The sequence below is a fragment of the Corythoichthys intestinalis genome, chromosome 4 (assembly GCF_030265065.1).
Source record: "Corythoichthys intestinalis isolate RoL2023-P3 chromosome 4, ASM3026506v1, whole genome shotgun sequence".
Classification (NCBI taxonomy): domain Eukaryota; kingdom Metazoa; phylum Chordata; class Actinopteri; order Syngnathiformes; family Syngnathidae; genus Corythoichthys; species Corythoichthys intestinalis.
The window spans coordinates 2,058,319-2,085,769 of record NC_080398.1 but is presented as its reverse complement, the minus strand read 5'-3'; the positions used below and the strand labels follow the sequence as shown (position 1 = coordinate 2,085,769).

Below are 27,451 nucleotides of genomic sequence, written 5' to 3'. Positions count from 1 at the left end.
GCACTAATATTTAGAATGAAGAGGGAAAACGTAAAGACTTGTTATATCATATTATATTATATTATATTATATTATATTATATTATATTATATTATATTATATTATAAGAATCCAGAAAGGGTTATTTGATTGGGGCTTTCTGAAAATCAATAAATTTTTACATTTCGGCACTCCTGCAACCGTCACACTTTTTCTGTTACAAACTGACCCCGGCCCCTCATCAAAGAAGGGAAAAATTATGTGGCCCTCACAGGATAAAGTTTGAGGACCCCTGACTTAGCCTATCAATAAATTAGGTTCATATTCATGAGAAATGTAGCCCTGACTCCCGTTTACCCAATCTGTTTGGTTTTATTAATCCCGTCCCCAGCAAAAAATGTACATGAATCTTATGCAGTTACATCGTCCCTACCAATGTTGAACCTTGTCACGCGGTACTACCCACCTCTGACATCACACCCTTGTAGTTGCTTCCTGGTCACGTTTCTAGCTCCCTCTCGTGATTGGTTTGGTCATTAGATGGCTGCGAAGTGATTAGACCAGACATGTCCAAAGTCCGGCCCGGGGGCCAAATGCGGCCCGTGGTCAAATTTCATCCGGCCCCCAGCCTCTGTCATAAAATCATTAACATCTGGCCTGCACACAGACTTAATATATTGGTCAGCAGTACTTCTACCAGCATATGAGGTAGCTTACACACTAAATGCTGATCCTCATTTACCCACTAAAAGGCAGCAGCACTCTAAGCAACATTACCCCGTGTGACCCTTTAGTCCCAATTTTCTAAAATGGCAACAGTCACAAAAAAAAAAAAAAAGAAGAAGCAAGAAATTGAAGCAACAGTTAATTGCGAGATTGTTGAAATGATTAATTTTTAAATAAATTAGTGCTGCAGCTAGCGATTATTTTAGTAGTTGATTAATCGATGAACTAGTTAGTTCGAATAATTAAGTAATCGGATAAGCAACATGAAAAATTAAAATACCTGAGTTGAGCCTCAAAAGGTATAAAAAATAAATAAGGATCAACAAAAAAAAACAGCAACTTACATAGCAAAAGTCTGCTAGCTTAAATGTTCTACAACGCTAACGCTTTTTTTGTTACAATGCTCTTGACAAATGGTTAAGACACATATTCCCACAAAAAAACAAAAAACTGCTAAATATACCGATAAACTAAATAATTACGAATGCATTATATATAAAAAAAAAACATTAGCTCAAACAAAAACTTGGCTTATGTTGGTCTTAACATGGAGCAGCTGGATTCAGCCATGTGAAATGAGGCAGACTAGAGGGCAATGTATCACTTTAATTAAACGAATACTTGAAGCAGCAAAATTTAATTCAAATCTTTTTTCTTTCATCGAATACTTGAGTTAATCGATTAATCGTTTCAGCACTAAAAAAATAATAAAACAAATGTGACACACAGAATGACTTGCTAAAATTTGCTTAAATATATTATTCTACGTAAAGTCAGCCAAGGTCGGCCCCCCACATTTTTACCACACCAAATCTGGCCCCCTTGGCAAAAAGTTTGCACACCCCTGGATTAGACACTTGAGCTTTGCAAGACAGTACTGCATGATGACTGACTGAATCAGGCAGGACCTTTTCGCTTGCAAAACTGTGCAGTTTGTATTTGCAAAACAAAGTGTACCCTTTTTTGAGTGATATATTTCATTTGAAAAATTCTTTCTTCATATTTAGTTTTGGATGATTCAACCTCCATATCATAGTTCCACAGTTCACCATTAAGACACATCAGTGACGTCATTTAGGCTCATAATTGCACGTGAGTTTTTTAGCCACCAGATGGCGGCAGCGCCAAGTTTTTGTAACCTCCACACGAGTCCACCTTCTGCCTCCTCTGATTGGCTGCTGAACTGACTGTTCCAAACTGTTAATTGAATATCCTGACAGTGAATGCTCATGTCTTTGGGATAGTCAGCCCTCCCAGTCAAAATGGGTTGGCCATCCATCTCCACCAATAGCAGTCAATGGGTTTATTTGTGTCTGTCCTCCTCTTTTTGAAAAAAGAAAAATCACTCTCTTGACCCGTGAATAACCCGGCAGGGACACCACGAAGCCGTAACGTGACGAGCGAAGCCGAGGCCACTCTAATCCGACCTTCGGGTGTAGCGTCCAATGAAATCGAGAGGTCGTCTTAAAAATAGGCGATATGCGGGCTGGCAGACAGACCTATATAGCAGATTGAGACGGTTGCGAGGTAATCCAAAAGGCTTTAATTCTGCATTTGTGCATGTGATCATGCAATGCTTTTCTTTTTATGGCTCATTCTAGACAAAAAGAAACAAGTAGAATAGTCATAATATTGCTCGATTAAAATCGTATTATTACGAGAATAGTCATAAGCCTACATAGAAATACGACTGTGTGTTATTGGAAAAATTCCAAACGTTAGGAGATTAAAGTCCTAATATTATGAGAAAAAAGTTGTAATATTACGAAAAAAATTTGTAATATTCCGAGATTGAGCTCGTAAAAATTTGTAATTGTACGTAATATTACGAGAAAAAAGTTGTAATAATCCGAGATTAAATTCGCAATAATTTGTAATAGTACGTAATATTATGAGAAAATCCATCAGCTGATAAAGAGATGCGTCACACCAACACCAGTGACTCTCTGATGAAGTCGGAAGTGTCTATAACTATTGTCTGGGATAAAAGAAAAATTCAAGTAATTATGAGAAAAAGTTGTAATCTTACATAACATTATGTAATATTAAGAGATTAAAGTTGACATATTATGAGATTGAATTTATTATATAGTCTTTGTCGCATGCTTTGATGCAGTGTGACTAATTTAGCTAAATTGATTATGATGTATTTTATGTAGTGTTTCACCGCCTCTGGTACAAACTGGTCAACATTAGCATTATAAAGCATTTAAGCTAGCGGATTTTTGCTATACAAGTTAGCCAATTGTTGCAATAGCGTACAGCACGTAAGACGTCGCCTCGTTAATATTGTTAATATTGAGGACATTAGCAACTGTTGCTAGGGGGTTGTCAAGTTCAAAAATAGATCCTTAGGTAGACATTATAAAATTACCCAAAAATAAGGAGAGAAGACACTCAATTTTCTTGGCCAAGGAGAGCAAAAGAGTGACTAGTGACAGTCACCAAAATTGATCTAAAGAAAAAATCCTCCTTGGTATTTTATTTAGGGGTTTGTCCTAATACAAAATGGATGCCGCACTGAGGGAGGGGGAAAGCAAGCTGGAGACACGCATTTGATTTTTATTGGATATGTGTGTGCATGTAGGCGGAACTAAGTGAGTACACGTGTGTAAGCAAAGGCTCATGTAAACAATCGTAAACAGTCAAAATGACCCAGACACTTCAGTTATGCAACGCTGCGGCCATGGAAGGTGTCCTCGGATGGAAAATTGTTCCTCGAAGGTCTAGACGGAAGTCCAGACACCAGGTGCTGAAGATGTCTCAGAAGGTCTAGTTACGCAATGATGCGGCCATGAAGCAAGGCAGTTGTCACCCCGACCCTCTTTTACTCTTTGTAACACTTAAGCATTATACTACAACCTGGTATAGCAAGCAATAATCATTTACTGGTTATATTAATAAGAAAAATATGGCAAAATGTATTATTTATGGCACATATGAGCACAAGCAAATATTCAATCAATCAATCAATCAATCAAGCAAATACTTAATCAATCAAACATCGATAATTACCTCAACAGGGGTCAAACTCACGTTTGTCCCTCATACTAGATGCATATAACTAGTGTACGAACAAGAGGTTTACTGAGCACAACCTACCAATTCTGTCTGAAAATGATGTCCCTGGTGCCAAATTCACTAGTAAAGATGTAGAAAAACATACAAATGTTCAGTTAAAGAGATGGCTTGAGTGTCGAGGGCTGGAAAAGAGCCAACCTGATCCAGAGGTAGTTTTTACAGTGCCTTGCAAAAGTATTCGGCACCCTTGAACCTTGCAACCTTTCGCCACATTTCAGGCTTCAAATATAAAGATATAAAATTTTAATTTTTTTGTCAAGAATCAACAACAAGTGGGACACAATCGTGAAGTGGAACAAAATTTATTGGATAATTTAAACTTTTTTAACAAATAAAAAACTGAAAAGTGGGGCGTGCAATATTATTCGGACCCCTTGCATTAATACTTTGTAGCGCCACCTTTTGCTCCAATTACAGCTGCAAGTCGCTTGGGGTATGTTTCTATCAGTTTTGCACATCGAGAGACTGACATTCTTGCCCATTCTTCCTTGCAAAACAGCTCGAGCTCAGTGAGGTTGGATGGAAAGTGTTTGTGAACAGCAGTCTTCAGCTCTTTCCACAGATTCTCGATTGGATTCAGGTCTGGACTTTGACTTAGCCATTCTAACACCTGGATACATTTATTTTTTAACCATTCCATTGTAGATTTGGCTTTATGTTTTGGATCATTGTCCTGTTGGAAGATAAATCTCCGTCCCAGTCTCAGGTCTTGTGCAGATACCAACAGGTTTTCTTCCAGAATGTTCCTGTATTTGGCTGCATCCATCTTCCCGTCAATTTTAACCATCTTCTCTGTCCCTGCTGAAGAAAAGAAGGCCCAAACCATGATGCTGCCACCACGATGTTTGACAGTGGGGATGGTGTGTTCAGGGTGATGAGCTGTGTTGCTTTTACGCCAAACATATCGTTTTGCATTGTGGCCAAAAAGTTCCATTTTGGTTTCATCTGACCAGAGCACCTTCTTCCACATGTTTGGTGTGTCTCCCAGGTGGCTTGTGGCAAACTTTAAACAAGACTTTTTATGGATATCTTTGAGAAATGGCTTTCTTCTTGCCACTCTTCCATAAAGGCCAGATTTGTGCAGTGTACGACTGATTGTTGTCCTATGGACAGACTCTCCCACCTCAGCTGTAGATCTCTGCAGTTCATCCAGAGTGATCATGGGCCTCTTGGCTGCATCTCTGATCAGTTTTCTCCTTGTTTGAGAAGAAAGTTTGGAAGGGCGGCCGGGTCTTGGTAGATTTGCAGTGGTCTGATGCTCCTTCCATTTCAATATGATGGCTTGCACAGTGCTCCTTGAGATGTTTAAAGCTTGGGAAATCTTTTTGTATCCAAATCCGGCTTTAAACTTCTCCACAACAGTATCTCGGACCTGCCTGGTGTGTTCCTTGGTTTTCATAATGCTCTCTGCACTTTAAACAGAACCCTGAGACTATCACAGAGCAGGTGCATTTATACGGAGACTTGATTACACACAGGTGGATTCTATTTATCATCATCGGTCATTTAGGACAACATTGGATCATTCAGAGATCCTCACTGAACTTCTGGAGTGAGTTTGCTGCACTGAAAGTAAAGGGGCCGAATAATATTGCACGCCCCACTTTTCAGTTTTTTATTTGTTAAAAAAGTTTAAATTATCCAATAAATGTTGTTCCACTTCACGATTGTGTCCCACTTGTTGTTGATTCTTGACAAAAAAATTAAATTTCATATCTTTATGTTTGAAGCCTGAAATGTGGCGAAAGGTTGCAAGATTCAAGGGGGCCGAATACTTTTGCAAGGCACTGTATATCGACACCTTTTTCCTGTGTGCATTGCCTAACGCCACTGACAAAGACATTACCACCATATGCCCTGTCTTTCTTATATATTATATCCTCTGGTTGTCTTATGTCTCTGACCATTCTTGGGGGTTATTTATATTACTATTTTTGTGTAGCAATCGCAAATGATCCTCAGCGACAGCCAACGAACACTTTGAATTTTTTTTATTAATAACAAATCTCAATTCTATTAATTTATTCACACTTCACACTGGCTAATTTATTTAAATATTCGTATTTTAGAAAAATAGGCCAACATGACTGTTGTGATATAAATATATATATATATATATATATATATATATTAGGGCTGTCAAAATTATCGCGTTAACAGGCGGTATTTAATTTTTTAAATTAATCACGTTAAAATATTTGACGCAATTAACGCACATGCCCCGCTCAAACAGATTAAAATGACAGTGTCATGTCCATTTGTTACTTGGGTTTTTTTGTGTTTTGTCGCCCTCTGCTGGTGCTTGGGTGCGGCTGATTTTATGGGTTTGAGCACCATTCATGAGCATTATGTAATTATTGACATCAACAATGGCAAGCTACTAGTTTATTTTTTGTTTGAAAATTTTACAAATTTTATTAAAATGAAAACATTAAGAGGGTTTTTAATATAAAATGTATATAACTTGTACTAACATTTATCTTTTAAGAACTACAAGTCTTTCCATCCATGGATCGCTTTAACAGAATGTCAATAATGTTAATACCATCTTGTTGATTTATTGTTATGATAAAAAAATACAGTACTTATGTACAGTATGTTGAATATATATATCCGTCTTGTGTCTTATCTTAATATGGCATATTTTGGAGATGGTTTGAATTGTGATTCATTACGATTAATTAATTTTTAAGCTGTGATTAACTCGATTAAAAATTTTATCGTTTGACAGCCCTCATATATATATATATATATATATATATATATATATATATATATATATATATATATATATATATATATATATATATATATATATATATATATAATGGGAAAACCCATTGGCAGTGTATCAAATACTTGTTCTCCCCACTGTGTATATATATATATATATATATATATATATATATATTTTTTTTTTTTTTTCCCCCCCAGTTATTCATTGTCACACAGAAGCAGCACGGCAAAAGCCACGCTACAAAATAAGTAAAAACATCGAAATGGCTTACCTCTTTGAAGCAGGCTGTGGCAGACAATGGATCAATCCCAACAAAATGTTCACTGCATATGAAGGTGAATGGTTTCACCTTGCTGGCGTTAAACTGGTGTTTTGGACGTCTGCACAAGTTGCTCCATATTTTACATTTTTTCCCTCTTGAGTTTTTGGCTTCGGGAAACGTATGAAGAAAACATCCTTCATATGTGGACGGTCGTAATGTCTAGAGTCGTTTCTACAAGTACCATAGCAGCAGTGTTTACTTGGCGTGTTCTTTTTTGAAAGATTACTGGCAGAAAACAAGCAGTACTAGCATGGGTTGTATGCGAGCGGGCTTCTATGTTGGCCCCCTTCTGGTTTACGATAGTGACGACACGCAGTCTTGCGGTCCAAAAATAGCATTTTGCGGTACGCTATTGAACTATCTTTAAACATTGGCATTATATAGCATTTAAGATAGCGTACTTTTGCTATGCAAGCTAGCCAATTGTTGTAAACATTAGCATTATATAGCATTTAAGATAGCGTACTTTTGCTATGCAAGTTAGCCAATTGTTGTAAACAATAGCATTAGATAACATTTAAGATAGCGGAGATTGTTTATGGTCCGCGCCAGATTGCTTGAATTTATTTTACTATTGTTGCAATTGGCTAACTTGCATAGCAAATGTCCGTGAGCTTAAATGCTATATAATGCTAATGTTTATAACAGTTGGCTAACTTGCATAGCAAACTTCCGCTATCTTAAATGCTACATAACACTAATGTTTATAAAAATTGGTTAACTTGCATAGCGAAAGTCCGTTAGCCTAAATGCTATCTAAATCTAATGTCTACCAGATAGTTTGCTCAATTTTATTTTATTTCTGTCTATGTCCCTTTAGAGGCTCTGTTAACATATGACCAAGACTAAAAAGTATTTTCTTCCAGAAGACTTAAGACAAAAATTAAAAGGGCTGCAAAAACAACACTGATTACAATGTATGAATTCATTCTTATAATTACACAAAATTATGTTGTATTCTGACTTTGTTTCGTGATATTATAACTTTTTTCTTGAAATATTGTCATTTGTCGTAGTAGTATAACATGTGACTTATAATATTACGACTAAGATCTAAATTCTCGTAGACCTATTTTTTTCTTTCTTTGTTCGACCTTAATACTTCATCAGACAGACAAGTCCGTGAATGTGTTGACATACAAAGGCACCTTTTGATGCAATAGAAGTGCAGAAAGTCTCACTCAGAGATTAAAACGTCAATTTTACGTAATATCTCCCCTTTAAAGTGCATTTGTGTGAAGAAATGTTACAGAAACACCTACTAAAGCATTTGCAGGTGCGCATGTAATCCACACAGTTGCATTGTCTTCCAAGCAGGCCACTTTGTGTCTCTATTGCAAGTCCTGGGAGTGCAGATTAAGTGCTTTGGTTATGTAAGCTTGTACGCTTCTTCTCTTTGTCGCTAACAACACAAACATCATACTGCGTGAAGATTTGCTTTTAAGATGATTAGATGTGATTCTTTGTTTCGTTTTTGGATCTGTTGTTGGATAACAACAAGAAGCCAAGGCAGGAAACACTGGTGGGAGACTCAAGAATCAGCTTATAATCATATTTTAAAAAATAAAGTGAGGCTTTTCTACATTTTCACTTATTTTCTGGACTATAAATCGAACTGGAGTATAAATCGAAAGTCTGAAAATGAACAGTAAATATTTTGTTACACAATTATCCTCGAAAATATTTTCTTACACTTGGGTTAATGTACTTTTAGCCTACTGTCATGGAGGACCAAATTTAAAAATTAAATAAATAAAAGTAGGAATCCGGCTATAAATAAAAAAAAGATTAAAAATAATTACAAAATAAGTAAGAAAGTTAATTGGGGAAAAAAAGAAATATATGTAGCCCGTAAACCGACATCCACAGGAATATAATCAATTGAAGCAATCTGGTAAACATAAGCATTATATAGCTTTTCAGATAGCGGATTACCATTATACAGTGCCTTGCAAAAGTATTCGGCCCCCTTGAACCTTGCAACCTTTCGCCACATTTCAGGCTTCAAACATAAAGATATAAAATTTTATTTTTTTGTCAAGAATCAACAACAAGTGGGACACAATCGTGAAGTGGAACAAAATTTATTGGATAATTTAAACTTTTTAAAAAAATAAAAAACTGAAAAGTGGGGCGTGCAATATTATTCGGCCCCCTTGCGTTAATACTTTGTAGCGCCACCTTTTGCTCCAATTACAGCTGCAAGTCGCTTGGGGTATGTTTCTATCAGTTTTGCACATCGAGAGACTGACATTCTTGCCCATTCTTCCTTGCAAAACAGCTCGAGCTCAGTGAGGTTGGATGGAGAGTGTTTGTGAACAGCAGTCTTCAGCTCTTTCCACAGATTCTTGATTGGATTCAGGTCTGGACTTTGACTTGGCCATTCTAACACCTGGATACGTCTATATTTGAACCATTCCATTGTAGATTTGGCTTTATGTTTTGGATCATTGTCCTGTTGGAAGATAAATCTCCGTCCCAGTCTCAGGTCTTTAAACTTCTCCACAACAGTATCTCAGACCTGCCTGGTGTGTTCCTTGGTTTTCATAATGCTCTCTGCACTTTAAACAGAACCCTGAGAGTATCACAGAGCAGGTGCATTTATACGGCAACTTGATTACACACAGGTGGATTCTATTTATCATCATCGGTCATTTAGGACAACATTGGATCATTCAGAGATCCTCCCTGAACTTCTGGAGTGAGTTTGCTGCACTGAAAGTAAAGGGGCCGAATAATATTGCACGCCCCACTTTTCAGTTTTTTATTTGTTAAAAAAGTTTAAATTATCCAATAAATGTTGTTCCACTTCACGAGTATGTCCCACTTGTTGTTGATTCTTGACAAAAAAATTAAATTTCATGTCTTTATGTTTGAAGCCTGAAATGTGGCGAAAGGTTGCAAGATTCAAGGGGACCGAAAACTTTTGCAAGGCACTGTATAGCATTTCAGCTAGCAGACTTTTGCTATGCAAGTAAGCCTATTGTTGTAAACATTAGCATTATATAGCATTCAAGCTAGCCTACTTTTGCTATGCAAGTTAGCTTATTGTTGTAAACATCAGAATGATCTATTGTGATAAAACAACAAAATTGCAATAACTGCATTAACCAAGTGAAGTCTAACTGTAACTGTAGTCATGAAAAAATCTGAATAAGGAAAAACAGCAATAAAATAATGCAAACTGGTTAAACTTGAGAGTAGCTGAGATCTGTCATGACAGAACATCGCTTCAATGATATCTGGCACCATCTAGCGTCGTGAATGGGGAGAGTAGCTGAGATCTGTCATGACAGAACATCACTTCAATGATATCCGGCGCCATCTAGCATCGTGAATAGGTATAATGTCTAGACCAGTGGTCTCAAACCGGTCCTCAAAGGGCCGCAGGGGGTACTGGATTTCATTCCAACCAAACGAGACAAATACCTTTTCACCAATCTGGTTTCTTACAAGTGTAATCAGTTGATTGCAATCAGGTGCTGCTTATGTTAGTAGAAACCTCATTGGTTGAACTGTTTGTGCTGGATCTGTTGGAACAAAAACCAGGACCCACTGCGGCCCTTTGTGGAGTCGGTTTGAGACCGCTGGTCTAGACCATGAATATAAGACGGCCCCCTCTTTTTCAGTCTTATTTCAATGCAAAAAACACCGTCTTATATTCGGGCCAATACGGTATTTATTTATCCATTTATTTATTTATTATTTTTTGGGCAGCGTTGGTCCTTTATACACTGTGATGTCACAATTTAGCTGAATCCAAGTTATTTCTAGCACAGTGTGGCAATTGCCAGTTTACAAGGATGTCAAGGAGCTTTTTTATATTAGTGTGGGATTCTTCAAATTTGAAATAATTTCACGATCATGTAAAAATAAAAGAGAATAAGGAAAAAACAACAGCACTTGTTCAATTTTAAAGCATTTATTAGTTGTCACACATCAAAAGTAATTGTGAGACTAATGAGAAAATGTTAGCTTAATAGCATAATTGCTCAAGTTGTTTTTGAAAATGGTTATTTGCCTGAATCAACACCAACATCTAGAAAACACATTTTAAGCTAGCATATTGGCATTTCTATTGATATATATCCAGTAATGTAAAAACAACTTCAGTAATTATGCTATTAGGCCCACAAAAATAACCTAGCATCCACTTTCAAACGTTCTTGACCTACATATTTACAACAATGTGACACTCAGGAGCTTATTCTCATCCCAAAAGAAGAAAGTGAGGCACATATTCACCAGTGTGACGCAGGTACAAAATCAAAAGTAATGCATGGTTTCTTGCTTATAAAAACAAAAAGAGTGTCATAACAAAATAAGAAAAGACCTGGTTAAGCATCAAATGGTAAAGGGCACATTCATATGTACATGAAGCGTCCGAGCTGCTACCGATAGCTAATTGTTGCTACCTATTTATTGCGTTTATCTGACTAGCGTTCACAGTGAGCGAGTCTACTCGTGTTGGCAATGAAAATCTTACAAAATAGAAGCTGAAGCAAGCACTTTTTTTGTTAATCGTAACTGGATGTTGATGACAAGCAGCTAAGTTACACATGTTGAGCATGGTGTAATGTTCGATGGATTAAAATAAGCAGCGGTTCTCAAACTGGAGTCCATTATTTCTCATCAATTCTGTTGATGCCGCAAGATGGCCGATCCACAGAATGTAATGATAGGCTTCCAATCATTCTCTGATGTGAATTTCAATGTTTATTTCTAGTGGACATCCAACCCATATGAAGTGGGAGGGTGGCAGCGAATGAACGTTCGTTCATTCGCTGCCAACCCTCCCACAAAAATGTTTTATTAGTTCATTAATTAATTAATATATTATGCATAGTACAATACTATAAATATTATTTTCATTATTATTATTATAGTTACAGGCTGAAGGGACTGTCAAGTCACCACTCTTTTTTGTTGTTGGTGTGTACACTAGGGCTGTCAAACGATTAAAATTTTTAATCGAGTTAATTACAGCTTAAAAACTAATTAATCGTAATTAATCTCAATTCAAACCATCTATAAAATATGCCAAATTTTTCTGTAAATGATTGTTGGAATGGAAAGACACAAGACGGATATATACATTCAACATATAGTAGATAAGTACTGTATTTGTTTATTATAACAATAAATCAACAAGATGGCTTTAACATTATTAACATTCTCTTAAAGCGATCCATGGATAGAAAGATAAATGTTAGTACAAGTTATAGAAATGTTATATTAAAACTAGGGTTGTTCCGATCATGTTTTTTTGCTCCCGATCCGATCCCAATCATTTTAGTTGGAGTATCTGCCGATCCCGATATTTCCCGATCCGATTGTTTTTTTTTTGCTCACGATTCAATTCCAATCATTCCCGATAATTTTTCCCGATCATATACATTTTGGCAATGCATTAAGAAAAAAAAGACTAAAACTCGGACGAATATATACATTCAACATACAGTACATAAGTAATGTATTTATTATGACAATAAATCCTCAAGATGGCATTTACATTATTAACATTCTTTCTGTGAGAGGGATCCACGGATAGAAAGACTTGTGACTTTGTATATTGTGACTAAATATTCCCATCTAGTGTATTTGTTGAGCTTTCAGTAAATGATACTGAAGGCCATGCCCAATGCATGATGGGAAGTGGAACCATGACAAGTGAAACCACGACTGTGGGTAGTGCTACCAATTCATATATCTTCTCTGCGCTGAGATATAGGTGTCAAGAAAAAGATCAATTGCTACCTTGATTCCCTACATTGCTTCCTATGATATTTCTAATCATAGGGAGAGGGATTGTAAGGCTTTAGCCAATTAAAATAAGGCTCCTAATGCTGCCAAAATTCACGCTACTCATGTTACGCTGCCTTTTAGCTCTCTATATTGGCAAAACGGCGCCATTACAGATGGAGCGTCACAATGCGTGAGTCGGTCGTGCAGCGCATGCATTAAATGCTTTAAATATTTTAATGTGATACATTTATTAAAAAAATAATTACCGCCGTTATTGGGATAAATTTGATAACCCTACCTTAAGCCTAAACTAAAGACCGGATAAGTGTAACATATTATGTCTGTAACGTTAAATACAATTAGAAAATGATTTAATTAACAAATATTTATATATTAAAAAAAGGCATGGCCGATATTTTTTTGCCGATTCCGATACTTTGAAAATGAAGTGATCGGACCCGATCGACATCTCTAATTAAAACCCCTCTTAGTGTTTTCGTTTTATTAAAATTTGTAAAATTTTCAATCAAAAAATATACTAATAGCTCGCCATTGTTGATGTCAATCAGTTGGACCCAAGCGCCAGCAGAGGGCGCTAAACACCAAAAAACAAGTAACAAGCAGACGTTACACTCTGCTGTCATTTTAATCTGTTTGAGCGGGGCATGTGCGTTAAATGCGTCAAATATTTTAACGTGATTAATTTAAAAAATTAATTACCGCCCGTTAACGCGATAATTATGACAGCCCTAGTGTACACCATCATTTTGGGTCATTCCGTTCTCATTAGTGGACAGATCACAATGAAATTTGGTAGGTATATTCTACGGGTGTATGTATACGCACCGGTCCTCGAAGCTTAATTTTTTATTTTATTTTTTGTATCAGGGCTGATTCACTAATTGCGGAATTGGAGTTAGAAGCCAAAACCAGTAGAGGGCAGCCTTCTGTAGGTTAAGAATTTGCCAAAAGAAGGCAAGCACACACATCACATGGGTTTATTGGTGCCTGTGTTGCCTCTAGGTTCTGACTTAGCCATTAGAGGGCAGCCTTTATCCTGTAGTACCATATACTGGATACTACAATACTACATGTATTGGCCCAAATATAAGACGACCTCCCTCTTTTTCAGTCTAATTTCAATGCAAAAAACACTGTCTTATATTCGGGCCAATACGGTAAGTGCTTTTTTGAATAGATTAAAATGTGTATTTTCTCAGATAATACATCTTATTTTGTGAATTGAATAGAATTTTTCAGTTTACTTTGACTTCCAATTCCATAATATTACAGCTTAAGCCTAGCACTGTCAATGGCAGTCAATGAGTTTGAGAACCCCTGCTTTTAAGTTGGAGGAAGTCCAAGAAACTGTCTCTGAAAATGTTTCTATAGTAGCAGTTGACTTTAGATAAGTTTCATGGTGAACCTGCCGCCATCCCCGCCGTCCCCTCCACCACCCATGGAGGAGCGAGGAACAAAGTCGATGGTGGCTGTGTGTTTGATTTGGCCTTTGCTTTGGCTCCAGAAGAACATGAAAATAAAGCAAATGGCCACCGAGCTGAGGAAGGATAGGAAACCCATGGTGGTGGCGATGATCAGCGTCTTTGCGTCAAAGGGGTATGGCTTGGCCATTTGGGCTGAAGAGTTAGTAGCTTGGGGGATCGGAGGCTCCGACCAGTCCTCTTCGGTGAAGAACGGGATGGTCCGGTTGCGCGAGCCTCCCTTCACATAGAGGCCAACTGATATGCTGTCATTCCCAGCAGCGTTGCTGGCCTGACACTGATAGATGCCGCTGTCGTGGACCTGCGCAAACCGCACCTCTAGAGTACCGTTGGGTAGGACTCTGATTCTTCCCACCGGCGTAACCACATTCTTGTGGGAGGAGATCCAGGTAATGGATGGAGCGGGATCCCCTTCGGCCTTGCAGGAGAAGAGAACCGTGGTTCCGTCCTCCACTCTGGCCTCCTGGGGCCTACGGTCCAGGATCCGAGCGGGCCGGCAAGTGAACAGTCTTGGCAGCTCTTTTTCGGAAAAGTCTCTAAATTCTCGCTGCCTTACCGTCTCGGGGGATGAGCACGTGGGCTGACGTCCGTCAAAGTTCAAGCGTAATCGCCGACGGACCACCCAGAGCAGACGGCAGTCACAGGAAAGAGGGTTTCCGTCTAACCTCAGCACCTGGAGGTTCCCCACCGAATGCAACGTGTTTTCCTCGAAAGTGGTGAGCTGGTTGGATGTCAAGTTGAGCATGCGGAGTGAGGCGAGGCCCTTGAAGGCTCCAGGATCTATCCGCAGCAGGTTCCCCCCAGCTAAGTGCAACTCCTGGAGTCTGACAAGGTCCCGCAATAGATTACCTTGAATAACGGTGATTGGGTTGTAGGACAGATCCAGGAAGCGCAGGTAAACCAAGTGCCGCAAAGCCGAGTACGGCACCGTGCTGAGGTTGCACCCGCTGATGACCAAAGCGGTCAGGTTGAGTCCGACCAGGCTGTTGCTAGCCACCGTGTCCAATGATGGCCAGTTCGCCAAGATGAGGGTGCGTAGCCGGTGCAGGCGGCGGAAAGCGTTGTTGGGCAGTGCGGAAATGGTCAGTCGGAGCATGCGGAGATACGTGAGGCTCTGGAGCTGAGACAGCGCCTCAGTAGGAATGGAAGTCAAATTACTGCGATCGATGTGGAGCTCCTGCAAACTCTGCAGACCGTAAAAAGCTCGCTGCGAGACAAACACCAAGTCGTTCTCGTCGGCATCCAGCGTCTGCAGGTTCACCGTTTCTCTGAAGGTGTAGTCTAAGAAGACGAGGAGCTCATTCTGGCTCAGATCCAAAAACCGTAGATCGGACAGGCCGGAGAAAACTCCAACAGGGAGGATTTTCAGTCGATTGTTCTTAATCCGAAGCGTCCTGAGATTCTGGAGTCCTTGGAAAGCTTCCACCTCGATCATAGAGATCATATTCTCACTCAGGTCCAGATCTTGAAGTTCATGGAGGTTATAGAACTGGCGGCGTCCCACGGTCCGAATCTTGTTGTAGGATAAATCCACACGTCTCGCATCGCCAGAAAAGCCGTCTGGGATGGAGGTGAAATGTTTGCCGGAGCAGATGACTTCCTTCGTTTCTGGCCGACACGAACAGCGAGGAGGACAACCTCCTGCGGTGACGCCCAGTCCCGTCTGGATCAGGATGCCCCACGCCGCCCATCGAACCACAGACTCCACAAACATCTTGCCCCCTTTCTGAAAAAGACACTACAAATCAGTCGAACACTCCAAGAAAAATTTCACTGACTTCTTCTGAACATAATTACCGTGTAAGTGCGTGAGTGCACAGGATCATAACCAGCTGTAGTGGAGTTTGAGTCAATCTCGTGTCTGGTGGTCTCGTGCTAGTCCGGTCCAGTTCGTATCTCCTTTGTCATAGTCTGCTGTAAATAAAAAAAGCATATCTTCAATAATTTCACCAAAAACTGAACAACTGACAAAACTAACACTTATTTTGAGCTTTCATGAATAGTGATTAGGAGAGATATACCATATTGGCCGGAATATAAGACAGCCCTGATTATAAGATGACCCCCTCTTTTTCAAGACTCAAGTTTGAAAAAAGACCTTTTGAACACCAATTTTTACACAGAAAGTAATTACAGTACATTTGAAAGAAATGATTATAACAATATATTTGAGGGAATGTTATTTTGCCTCATTCAAACCTTAATATCTGAACATTTAAATATGTAAACTAAAGTGCAATCCCATTCGTAAATGATTGGCTTCTGGTTTTTGAAATGTAAATAAACCAATCTATTGTGGTAAAACAACAAAATTGCAATAACTGCATTAACCATCAAAGTGAGGTCTAACTGTAACTGTAGTCTTGAAACAAATCTGAATAAAGAAAAACATTGCAATAAAATAATGCTAACTGGTTAAACTACAAAGAGTAGCTGAGATCTGTCATGACAGAACATCGCTTCAATGATATCTGGCGCCATCTAGCGTCGTGAAAGGGTATAATGTCTAGACCCCAAATATAAGACGACCCCCACTTTTTCAGTCTTATTTCAATGCAAAAAACACTGTCTTATATTCGGGCCCATACGGTAATATTAATCAGGCATTTTGTGTTATTCCAAAACACATCTAAGCAACAATTTTACCTTGTTTATTTGTTAAAGCTATATATTTCATTCATTAGTGCTTCATCTCCTGTGCATTGAGCCGACCATATACAGTGGGGCAAATAAGTATTTAGTCAACCACTAATTGTGCAAGTTCGCCCACTTGAAAATATTAAAGAGGCCTGTAATTGTCAACATGGGTAAACCTCAACCATAAGAGACAGAATGTGAAAAAAGAAAAACAGAAGATCACATTGTTTGATTCTTAAAGAATTTAATTGCAAATCATGGTGGAAAATAAGTATTTGGTCTATACCAAAAGTTCATCTCAATACTTTGTTATGTACCCTTTGTTGGCAATAACGGAGGCCAAGCGTTTTCTGTAACTCTTCAGAAGTTTTTCACACACTATTGCTGGTATTTTGGCCCATTCCTCCATGCAGATCTCCTCTAGAGCAGTGATGTTTTGGGGCTGTCGTTGGGCAACACGGACTTTCAACTCCATGCACAGATTGTTTATGGGGTTGAGACCTGGAGACTGGCTAGGCCACTCCAGGACCTTGAAATGCTTCTTATGAAGCCACTCCTTTGTTGCCCCGGCTGTGTGTTTTGGATCATTGTCATGCTGAAAGACCCAGCCACATCTCATCTTCAATGCCCTCGCTGATTTAAGGAGATTTTCACTCAAAATCTCTCGATACAAGGCCCCATTCATTCTTTACTTTACACGGATCAGTCATCTTGGTCCTTTTGCAGAAAAACAGCCCCAAAGCATGATGTTTCCACCCCCATGCTTCACAGTGGGTATGGTGCAATTGAGTATTCTTTCTCCTCCAAACACGAGAACCTGTGTTTCTACCAAAAACTTCTAGTTTGGTTTCATCTGACCATAAGACATTCTCCCAGTCCTCTTCTGGTTCATCTAAATGCTCTCTAGCGAACCGCAGACGGGCCTGGACGTGTACTTTCTTCAGCAGGGGGACACGTCTGGCAGTGCAGGATTTGAGTCCCTGGCGGCGCATTGTGTTACTGATAGTAGCCTTTGTTACTGTGGTCCCAGCTCTCTGTCGGTCATTCACTAGGTCCCCCCGTGTGGTTCTGGGATTTTTGCTCACCGTTCTTGTTATCATTTTGACGCCACGGGGTGAGGAGGGAGTTGAAAGTCCGTGTTGCCCAACGACAGCCCCAAAACATCACTGCTATAGAGAAGATCTGCATGGAGGAATGGGCCAAAATACCAGCAACAGTGTGTGAAAAGCTTGTGAAGAGTTCCAGAAAACCTTTGGCCTCCGTTTTTGCCAACAAAGGGTACATAACAAGGTATTGAGATGAACTTTTGGTATTGACCAAATACTTATTTTCCACCATGATTTGCAAATAAATTCTTTAAAAATCAAACAATTTGATTTTCTGGTTTTTTTTTTCACATTCTGTCTCTCATGTTTGAGGTTTCCCCATGTTGACAATTACAGGCCTCTCTAATATTTTCAAGTGGGAGAACTTGCACAAATAGTGTTTGACTAAATACTTATTTGCCCCACTGTAAGTCCGTCTCTCTCAGACTTTTCTCGCGTCATTCAACCAACATAGTAACGCATAGTAATGCACGCCTTTCAGTAACGGTACCAGCGTTGCCAAGATGAGAAAAGTAATTAATTAGATTACTCACTACTGAAAAAAATAACGCCGTTGTACTCTAACGTCATTATTAACAACACTGTTAAAACCAAAAAGTGAAATTTGCATGCAACCTTTTCATTTATGGCTTTAATCAGCCACAAGATGAACTACAAAACGTCAGAGTGGCCTCCTTTTGAATGCAGACAAATGTGATATTTACTGTTTAATGTCTCCGCTCAGTTGATGATAATATTAGTTGTTTGATTATGCAAATTTCAAGCGTTCTGCTGATTAAATGTCAAAGTCAGCAAACAGCGGGTAGAATCCAAATGTTGAGTGAATGACATTCTCTTATTTAACTCTTCGCAGGACAAGGGTTCAAATGTGGACACTAAAGACATTTAAGCCTTAATAGGGCAAAAAAAATATTTTTGCTTATTAAAAAATATATATTGGCAATCATTATTATATATTTTTAATATTTAATCATTCATATATTGTTTTTAATAATTAAAATTTTTAGTTTTATATACACATACTGTAGAGTCAACATTCACAGACCTCTTAATGTGCTTGGCTTATTAAACATTAAACCACATCATTTTAACTATAAACCAACGATAGTGAACATTTACACGCTATATCCCTTCAGAACAATGCATTCACTCACATTAATTTTTTTTTTTATATGGTTTCCAACAGTCGTAGCCGATTAAAAAAAAAAACAAGCTAACAACTACAAAATTACGAGTGTTTTGATATGATGCTAACAATCGTAGCCGATAAAAAACAAGCTAACCACCGAGCACTGTGAGGAATGTTCATGATATATGTGCTGCTCCTTTAATTCACATTACAAGGCAAACTCACATCATCAATGAATGAGCCGACGCATGAACCGGGAAACACAGAACTGGAAATAAAAACACGATCCTCTGATGAAGGCGGAAGTAGTTGCTGAAACATGTCAGGTAAATAAAACAACCTAAAACACATTGTCTGAGATAAAAGAAAAAAAAATCAACTACAAAATCGAGCAGTTTCCAAAATAAGAGTCGCTCTAAATAGAAAGTATATTCATGAAACGGCTAAACTGTTAAAGGACTTGAAGAATTCTTAACAGACCCTAATTGAGTGACACTGTTAAATAGAGGTGGGAATCTTTGGGCACCTAACGATTTGATTACGATTCAGAGGCTCCGATTCGATTATAAATTGATTATTGATGCTGCCCCTCTTTTAATGTTTTGTACATTAGTTCCAAAATTGTTAAAAAATCCTCTCTGGCTAAACCAAACTACTATTTTAGTATCAAATTAACAGTTCAAAACAGTAAATAAAATACTCAAGTCTCCATTCTGTATCAGCAGCTTTAAACTACATTCAATTAATTTAATGTTGTGAATCAACCGTTAACGTTAAAATTGCTCCCGTTCTTCCATAATTTGCCTTCTTTCTACTTTTGACATAACAAAGTTTTAAAAATGTTTCATCATTTAAAGATAGATTCCAGTCAAGATTTTGCAGATTTAGGAGTTTTTTTTTTTTTTTTACATAAGAAGTTAATTAGGTTAGCTAAAACAGAGCCTTCTCGAGAAGTCTACTGCTCTAAGATGGCGGCTCTTTACTAATTGTGGCCGAGTCTGTCATTTCGCATCTAGTTCTCTTATACATGTTCTAACAACGCCGTTGTCTGTCATTTTGCATCTAGTTTTACATATATGTGATATCTACAATAGCCGTATGTTTGCAGCAACTAGCAACTGGGCGTTGCTTTTTAGTGGCTGTTGGCCGCAGTCAGGTATGATTGTTTTTTTTTATCTAGCGGCATGAATTGAACATGATATTTACTCTTGGTCCGTTCCTCATTGCGTCCCGAAGACCGCGCCGACTGTGTTTTAGTTCCGCTTTACCTGGTATAATTCAATAATCGGAATTTGGATGTTTGTGAATCGTCCTCGAATCTTCCACGGCCGAATCACGAATAATCTAAGAATCGTAAATTTCGCACGCCTCTCCTGTTAACTGATCCAATCACCGCTCCCACCTCCTTCTCCTTGTGGTGTTGCGTGTAGACGGTAACTGCAGTCTGCAGGGGGCGTCGTTGCAATGCTAGGGGCGACAATTATAATAGTAGACACTTACTCGCATGTACATAATGCACGCGCCCCTAGCAATTTGCCACCATGGGCGACCGCCCAACCGCACCGTGCCAGAAACCGCCATTGTATGTAAGTGTTGATATGCTCAACAAATCAGAGCGCAGCATCACCCTCTGCTGGCCCCGCCTTCTTTAACACACAGCATCTACCAAGTCAGTCAAACCACCATTCATTCATTTGAATCATCTATAGTCTGAATGTTTCCGTCGGAGTCTAAACGCCGTTTAAGCCAAAGGAAGTAAATAAAGGTAAATTTTACTTGGATGAGGTTCTGTAATGTTCAACAATTCATCAGGTCCGGGTTCGGCAACCTAAAATGTTGAAAGAGCCATATTGGAGCAAACAAACAAATATGTCTGGAGCCGCAAAAAATTTAAAGCCTCATAATGAATGCAACACATACTGTATGTATCGATCTTAGCTATATTAGCCTACTATCAAAATGACTAAGTTGGATACTAATTACGGTTGTTCCGATCATGTTTTTTTGCTCCCGATCCGATCCTGATCGTTTGAGTTTGAGTATCTGCCGATCCCGATATTTCCCGATCCGATAGCTTTTTTTTTTGCTCCCGATTCAATTCCAATCATTCCCGATAATTTTTCCCGATCATATACATTTGGCAATGCATTAAGAAAAAAATGAATAAACCTCGGACGAATATATACATTCAACATACAGTACATAAGTACTGTATTTGTTTATTATGACAATAAATCCTCAAGATGGCATTTACATTATTAACATTCTTTCTGTGAGAGGAGGGATCCACGGATAGAAAGACTTGTGACTTTGTATATTGTGACTAAATATTGCCATCTAGTGTATGTGTTGAGCTTTCAGTTAATGATACTGTAGCCATGCCCAAATGCATGATGGGAAGTGGAACCATGACTCTGCGTAGTGCTACCAATTGATAAATCTTCTCTGCTTTGGGAAATAACATAAGGTGTTAAGAAAAAGATCAATTGCTACCTTGCCTCCCCACATTGCTTGCCATGATATTTCTAATCATAGGGAGAGGGATTGTAAGGCTTTAGCCAATTAAAAAAAAGCTCCAAAGGCTGCCAAAATTCACTCTACTAATTTTACGCTGCCTTTTATCTCTCTATGTAGGTAAAACGGCACCACTACAGATTGAGCACGACAATGCGTGAGTGGGTCGTGCAGTACATGCATTAATTGCGTTAAATATTTTAACGTGATACATTTTTAGAAAAATTAATTACGCCATTATCGGGATAAATTTGATAACCCTACCTTAAGCCTAAACTAAAGACTTTGGATGAGTGTAACATATTATGTCTGTAACGTTAAATACAATTAGGAAACGATTTAATTTAAAAAAAAAATTAATAAAAGGCATGGCCGATATTTTTTTGCCGATTCCAATACTTTGAAAATGACGTGATAGGACCCAATCGATCTGGATGCCAATCGATCGGGACATCTCTACTACTAATACATAATGAGCCTTCATAATTACCATATTTTCCATACTACAGTGGTACCTCTACATACTATCGCTTTGACACACGAACTTTTCGACATCCGACGTAAAATTTGACTCGCCATTTGTTTCTACATCCGACGACATGCTCGAAATACAACGACAATGGCAGCACCGCAGACGAATGCACGGCGGATTTTCTTGTGTGACAAATCAACACTGGTTTCAGAAAAGGTTGGTACAGGTGGTGAAACAAGGAAAAAGTTGACGCTTACCTTCTAAATGAAGATGCAAATGACAGAAAAATATGAGCGTAGGGTGGGCATCCGTGAAAAGGCTCAACAATACATCTCCACGGTCCTCCTCCGACCATCGTTCGCCAGTCTTTATAAGTTAAGCTGACAATTCTTATTGTGGTAACATCTCCAGAGAAATCGCCAACTTCGCCACGTTTTTATCATTTATTTCACAACTTATTCAAAACAAAAACACCTTCTGTCTGCCGCAATTGACGGTGTTCTCAAGAAAACATTCAAAGTGAAAGTGAAACTCAAGCTCACCGGTCCGTCTCTGGCACGTCAGCCCCGCGGTGCGTTCAGGGTCAGCAAAAAACGTCCGCCACATTAGAACCCGATTCGTTACATTAATACAGGAATTATTATTATTATCCGATTTTGATTTATAATTTATTTGTTTTGCTATGGGTAATTGCCATTTGTAATAGTACCAGCAGTATTTTTTAAGCATTTAGTGAAGGTTTTTGGGCTGTGGAACGAATTAATGGAATTATAATGTATTCCTATGGGAAAATCCTGCTCGACATACGACCATTTCGACTTACAAACCAGGTCCTGGAACGGATTAACTTCGTATGTAGAGGTACCACTGTATTTGGTGCACCTGAAAGCCTTCAAATATCTCAAAAGCCGATAGTGCACATGATAATCCGATGCGCCTTATATACAGATCAATATTGCTGAATCATGGCATGACATTCCATTTAGCTCAGCTCCATCTTGTGGATGCATCACGCAATGCACCCAATGCCAACCTCTACTACTATTACTGAGCCTTATACGCTTTTAGTATGCTGTTTCTTTGTGTTAGCTTGCCATGTGTGTTTTTCCTGTTAATCCGGTCAGTATTTCCCTTTTGAGAATACATGTACATAATTTTCCCACGTGACTCCCCCACCTGTCAAAACCCACTTTAACCGCTGCCCACAATACACCAGTGCGTTTGAATGAGAGGCACATTTGCTATTTAGTCTTTGCAAATTCATCTCTGACACTGCGTGTAAGCTGACTCTCAAGAGTTTTCCATGCAAGTTCTTGAGCTAAAACCCATTAGAGTGTTGCCTCCAACTGTGCACATGAGGCCTCCAATGGGCCCCTTGAGGCAGGCATCTGGAGAGCGCCATGTGCCATGCATTTGCCGTAATTTTTGCACTATAAGCCACTACTATTTCCCTTAACTTTGAACTGAATAAGCTGTATGTCATGAGTAGGATTGTCAAAAGAATCCAAGTATCGATATTGAGATGCTGTATCCAGATAACTCAGTGTAACTGAGGATATTTTATCATTTTCATTGTTAAAGCAACACTATGTAATTTTTCAGTTTTGCTTTTTTTTTTTTGCCTTATGGAAGACTGTGTTTCCCATGAAGACCAGGGCTGCGTTTCCCCTCAGGACCGACGCACACCCGCAGTGTCGTAAAATCATCAATCGATCAAAAATCAATCTCCCGGTCGATTGCAGATGGATTAAACAATATTTCTGTTTCCAGCGGCTGTGTGAAGGATGTATAGTAATAAAGTAATGAATCTAGTTGTGGCTAAACGATAGCTATGACGGGTAGCAATTTGTGGCTTAGTGTGGCTAACGCCTTCACCCCACCCCATTTGGGGGGGGGGGGTCATGCCAGCGAGTGAAAGCCGGGCAAATGTTTATTCTGTACACCCTGGTAGCCCTAACCTTTTTTTTCCTCCTCAGACAAAACTTTTTGCCTCTTGTTGCTCTGCCATCTTTGCAGAATTCGCGCGAAAGTGTACGCATCGACTTCCGTCTTTATAATAAATGGAGAAAGGGAGAAGTGACGTTGGCCGTAAAGCAGTCAGCACATTTGTAGTTTTTTTGTGTGGCAGGGTTCCTGCCACCCTCCTCAAAGTTAATTAGTGCCAGTGAAAGCAATTTTGGTGGGTGCAGCTTATAGTCCACATTTGTAAACCTTTTTATAACGTTAGTTACACATTTGTCCCACTCATGGTAAGCAGTTTAAGAATTTGTTCGAGAGTCCTCTTAATCTGTGTATTTAAAGGGAACCTTGGACTTAAAGGGTATGAAAACGCAAAGGGGGTGTGAGACATCAATAGACCCGTTATGTGCCAAGATAACAAAAATTGATAAAGTTAACAAAAAAAATCAATCACATTAATGAGCAATTATCGAAAATGACGAACATTTCCGAAAGTGTTCCGGAAACAGCCAAATGGGGCGGGGACGTCACTACAAGTGAATGGAAGTCGAGGCGGAGCCAGGTGGCATTGTTTTTTATCGACGAGAGAGTAGCGTTCGGGTTTGTTTGACCAAAACATCACTAAAATGGTTCAAAACTGCTGTGCTATGTGGTGTACAAATAGCTATTTATCGGAATATAGTATCCATGAGTTCCCGAACGTGAAAAAAAAAGCTGGACTATGCAGACAATGGGTAAAGTTCGTCCGTGCAAAGAGGGCTAATTTTCTAGACCCAGCCTCCGGCACAGTTTTCTGTGGTGCGCATTTTCCACCTGAAAGGTTCTCGAACTATGGAAAAGTGAAATCGGGTTTTGCTAAAAGATTGCTGCGCAAAGCAGATGCAGTGCCCACCATACACGCGCAGCCACCTAAATGTCCCGAGATATCAAGAAAGAGGACGAGGACTGGCAAAGGAGGCTAAGGCTAAGCAAAGGAGGGGAGCAGCCAAGCTCGAAATGGCCAGAGTGAGTACTCTTTTATGATAAAAAATATCACGCATTGGATACAGGACTGGACACATGTATAAATTATCGCTCGTAAAATATATAGAACAAATCCTCTGATCCCATTCATATTTGTGTCTGTTGGCAGAGCGAAAAGCTATGATAGCGCAATAAATGATAATTATTCTAAACATTATTTTGCGGTCACGGTGTATCAGCTTCACAAAAAGAAATGCAAAACAAATCATTCGGTGTTTCCCACACGATATGCTGCCGATGTTTCATCAGTGTCATTGCTCCCCTCAATGACCGTTTCATTACGCTGCATTGGCGTTCGTTTGGGCTCAAATTGGTGACCTAAAACACTAGTTAAAACTTCGTAACTCTCCTCGTCACCATTAGATAAACATTCGTTACGTCCTTCTACGTCGGATTCGCCGCTGAAACTAGAAACGAAATTGTGTGCCATCATCGCCGCCATTCAGTATTAAAGCACTGAGCCTTTTTCTTGTTGAAGAAACACCCCTCACTGTCAATTCTGAATTCTCTTTTATTGACAACGAGGGGTATTTCTTCATGAGGGAACCTGGAATATGTGCAGAGCAGGACGAACACAATGCAACAGCATAAACAGCTCAAAACACCCCTAATTCTCCCCTCACTATAAGGAATTATATTGATGCAGACAGGCGCTGCCCCCCTAGTGGCCAGTGGCGCTCTCTTCACTTGTAATGACGTCACGTACACAATCTGCCAGATCTCGGGCACTGGTCGTTTTCGCTTGACAATCGAGCCAAATTTCTCTCATTTTCTTGTGTGTAATTACACGAAGTGTCATGATATGAATACAAAAGACATGCGTTTATGGATAAATGATGGAATATTAACATTTCCCCAGGGGTTGACATACCCTTTAAAGACTTGTAGGCGCTAATGAGCCGCAATTGTTCTCTTTTACTAAAATATGTGGTTAGAAACACTTATATTATTGCCATAGATTTAAAAATCTATAATATTTAGTACATGTTTTGACCTACGGAGGGCGCCATGTTTTACACTCGCAATGCACGCTGCGGTTGATGACACGGTTGGCCAAGACTGGTAGAATAGCTGTGCTAACCAGCTAGCGAAGCTAGTATGACAATGGCATGATTTTGTCACATTCTGCTACTGGTCAGATTGTTTTCTATTTTTTAATTAGTTTTATTAATAAAATTTTTTAAATTTATTTATTTATTTATTATTTTTTTTAAACCTGTCCTGTTCAGCTGTATGACACAGACAATGGAAGTCTAAGTGCCCGGTTGGTCTGAACAGTTTCAATGATTCACAATGAGAGTATGACATACTCCCATTGTGATCATTCAACATACCTCTTTTATTATGACAAAGCAGCGAATGGGAAGGGGTTTTGGGGGAACAGAAGAAAAGAAACACAAGAGAAGAAAGAAAAGAAACACAAACAACAACAAAAAAATACATTGAACGTCTACATTAACTACTAATATGTTGGTGGTATCGTCAGCTAGATTTATTTCCGGTTGACACCGTGTGGGGGGCTTGTTGACCAGGGAAAGAAGGGACGGGGGTGGGGGAGTCTATCAGCTAAGTGATTGAAAGGGGTAGAGTGTACACAAATCAGCTCTGTGATCTAGAACCCAGTAATCGTGTGAATCCGTTGTGAGTGTAAGCCCGTTGGCGACCGACCCTACGCCGCCCCATCGCCAGTCCCGGTCAGATTGTTTTCTTACAGAGCTGTGAAATGACTTCCCAATGTCGTACCTGCATCCAATTCCATCTTATCATCATTGTCTTTAAACCAATCCTAGGCGGCTTGCCGAGATGAAGACTTGCTGGCATTTGATAGTTCGTATGTCCTTTCGTTCTGCCTCTGCGTTTTTTTGTTTGTTTGTTTGTTTGTTTTTTTTTAAATGAATGAATGTTTTCATTTTCGCGATTGCATGGTTTTTTTGTGTGTGTGTGTTCATTAAACCCCTTTTACGCAATCCCTATGTTATCATTGACTACTTGCTGTCTGAAGTGAGCCGCGGTAATTCCGTGGTCAAGCTAGCCACACTTTATTTTCAGTTGCATTTCCCTTTAGGTTTTACCGCAAAGAAACAGATGACGCATGTGAGTTGCGATTGCTTTATAAGAAAAATCACAATTCCAGCGTCCCGCGAAGGTACTGTACTTTGGTCTGCGCGCTCGTCTATCTCACAGCTAATGCAGGTTCAAATCCCGCTGGAGATCTTCATTTAATTGCTTTTGCTGCTCGTTTTGTGAAATATCAACAGTGCTGTCCTGCTCATCACTTTTCCGCTCGGGTTCTTATTGGAATGGCATAACCAACGGCATGTTTATGTAGCTAAAGACTGACACTGTGATAGCTCGACAGCGACACCCAGTGACGTCACCGCCCAGAGGGCATTGCGTCGTCAACAACAATGGTGACCTACTAGTTAAACGAATTCTACAAATGTATTAAAACGAAAACATGAAGAGAGGTTTTATTATCAAACTATTATAACTCATACTAACATTTACCATTTAAGAAT

At 39.2% G+C, this 27,451-nt stretch overlaps 1 protein-coding gene across 4 annotated transcripts in view; it reads right to left on the bottom strand.

The window, feature by feature from the left end:
* The window catches only part of LOC130914315 (leucine-rich repeat and immunoglobulin-like domain-containing nogo receptor-interacting protein 1), a 59,142-nt gene that overhangs the window by 1,862 nt on the left and 29,829 nt on the right, over positions 1-27,451 (bottom strand). For 2 of the 4 annotated variants that reach the window (XM_057833387.1, XM_057833388.1), the window contains exons 2-3: positions 15,890-16,006; positions 11,662-15,818 (exon numbers count right to left, since the gene is read on the bottom strand). In XM_057833387.1, the coding sequence (XP_057689370.1) occupies positions 13,995-15,806 (1,812 nt within the window). In that variant the 5' untranslated portion in view covers positions 15,807-15,818; positions 15,890-16,006 and the 3' untranslated portion in view covers positions 11,662-13,994. Of the gene's footprint in view, positions 1-11,661; positions 15,819-15,889; positions 16,530-27,451 lie in introns of those variants that run through there. The other 2 variants (XR_009062880.1, XM_057833389.1) reach the window with 2 other exon arrangements.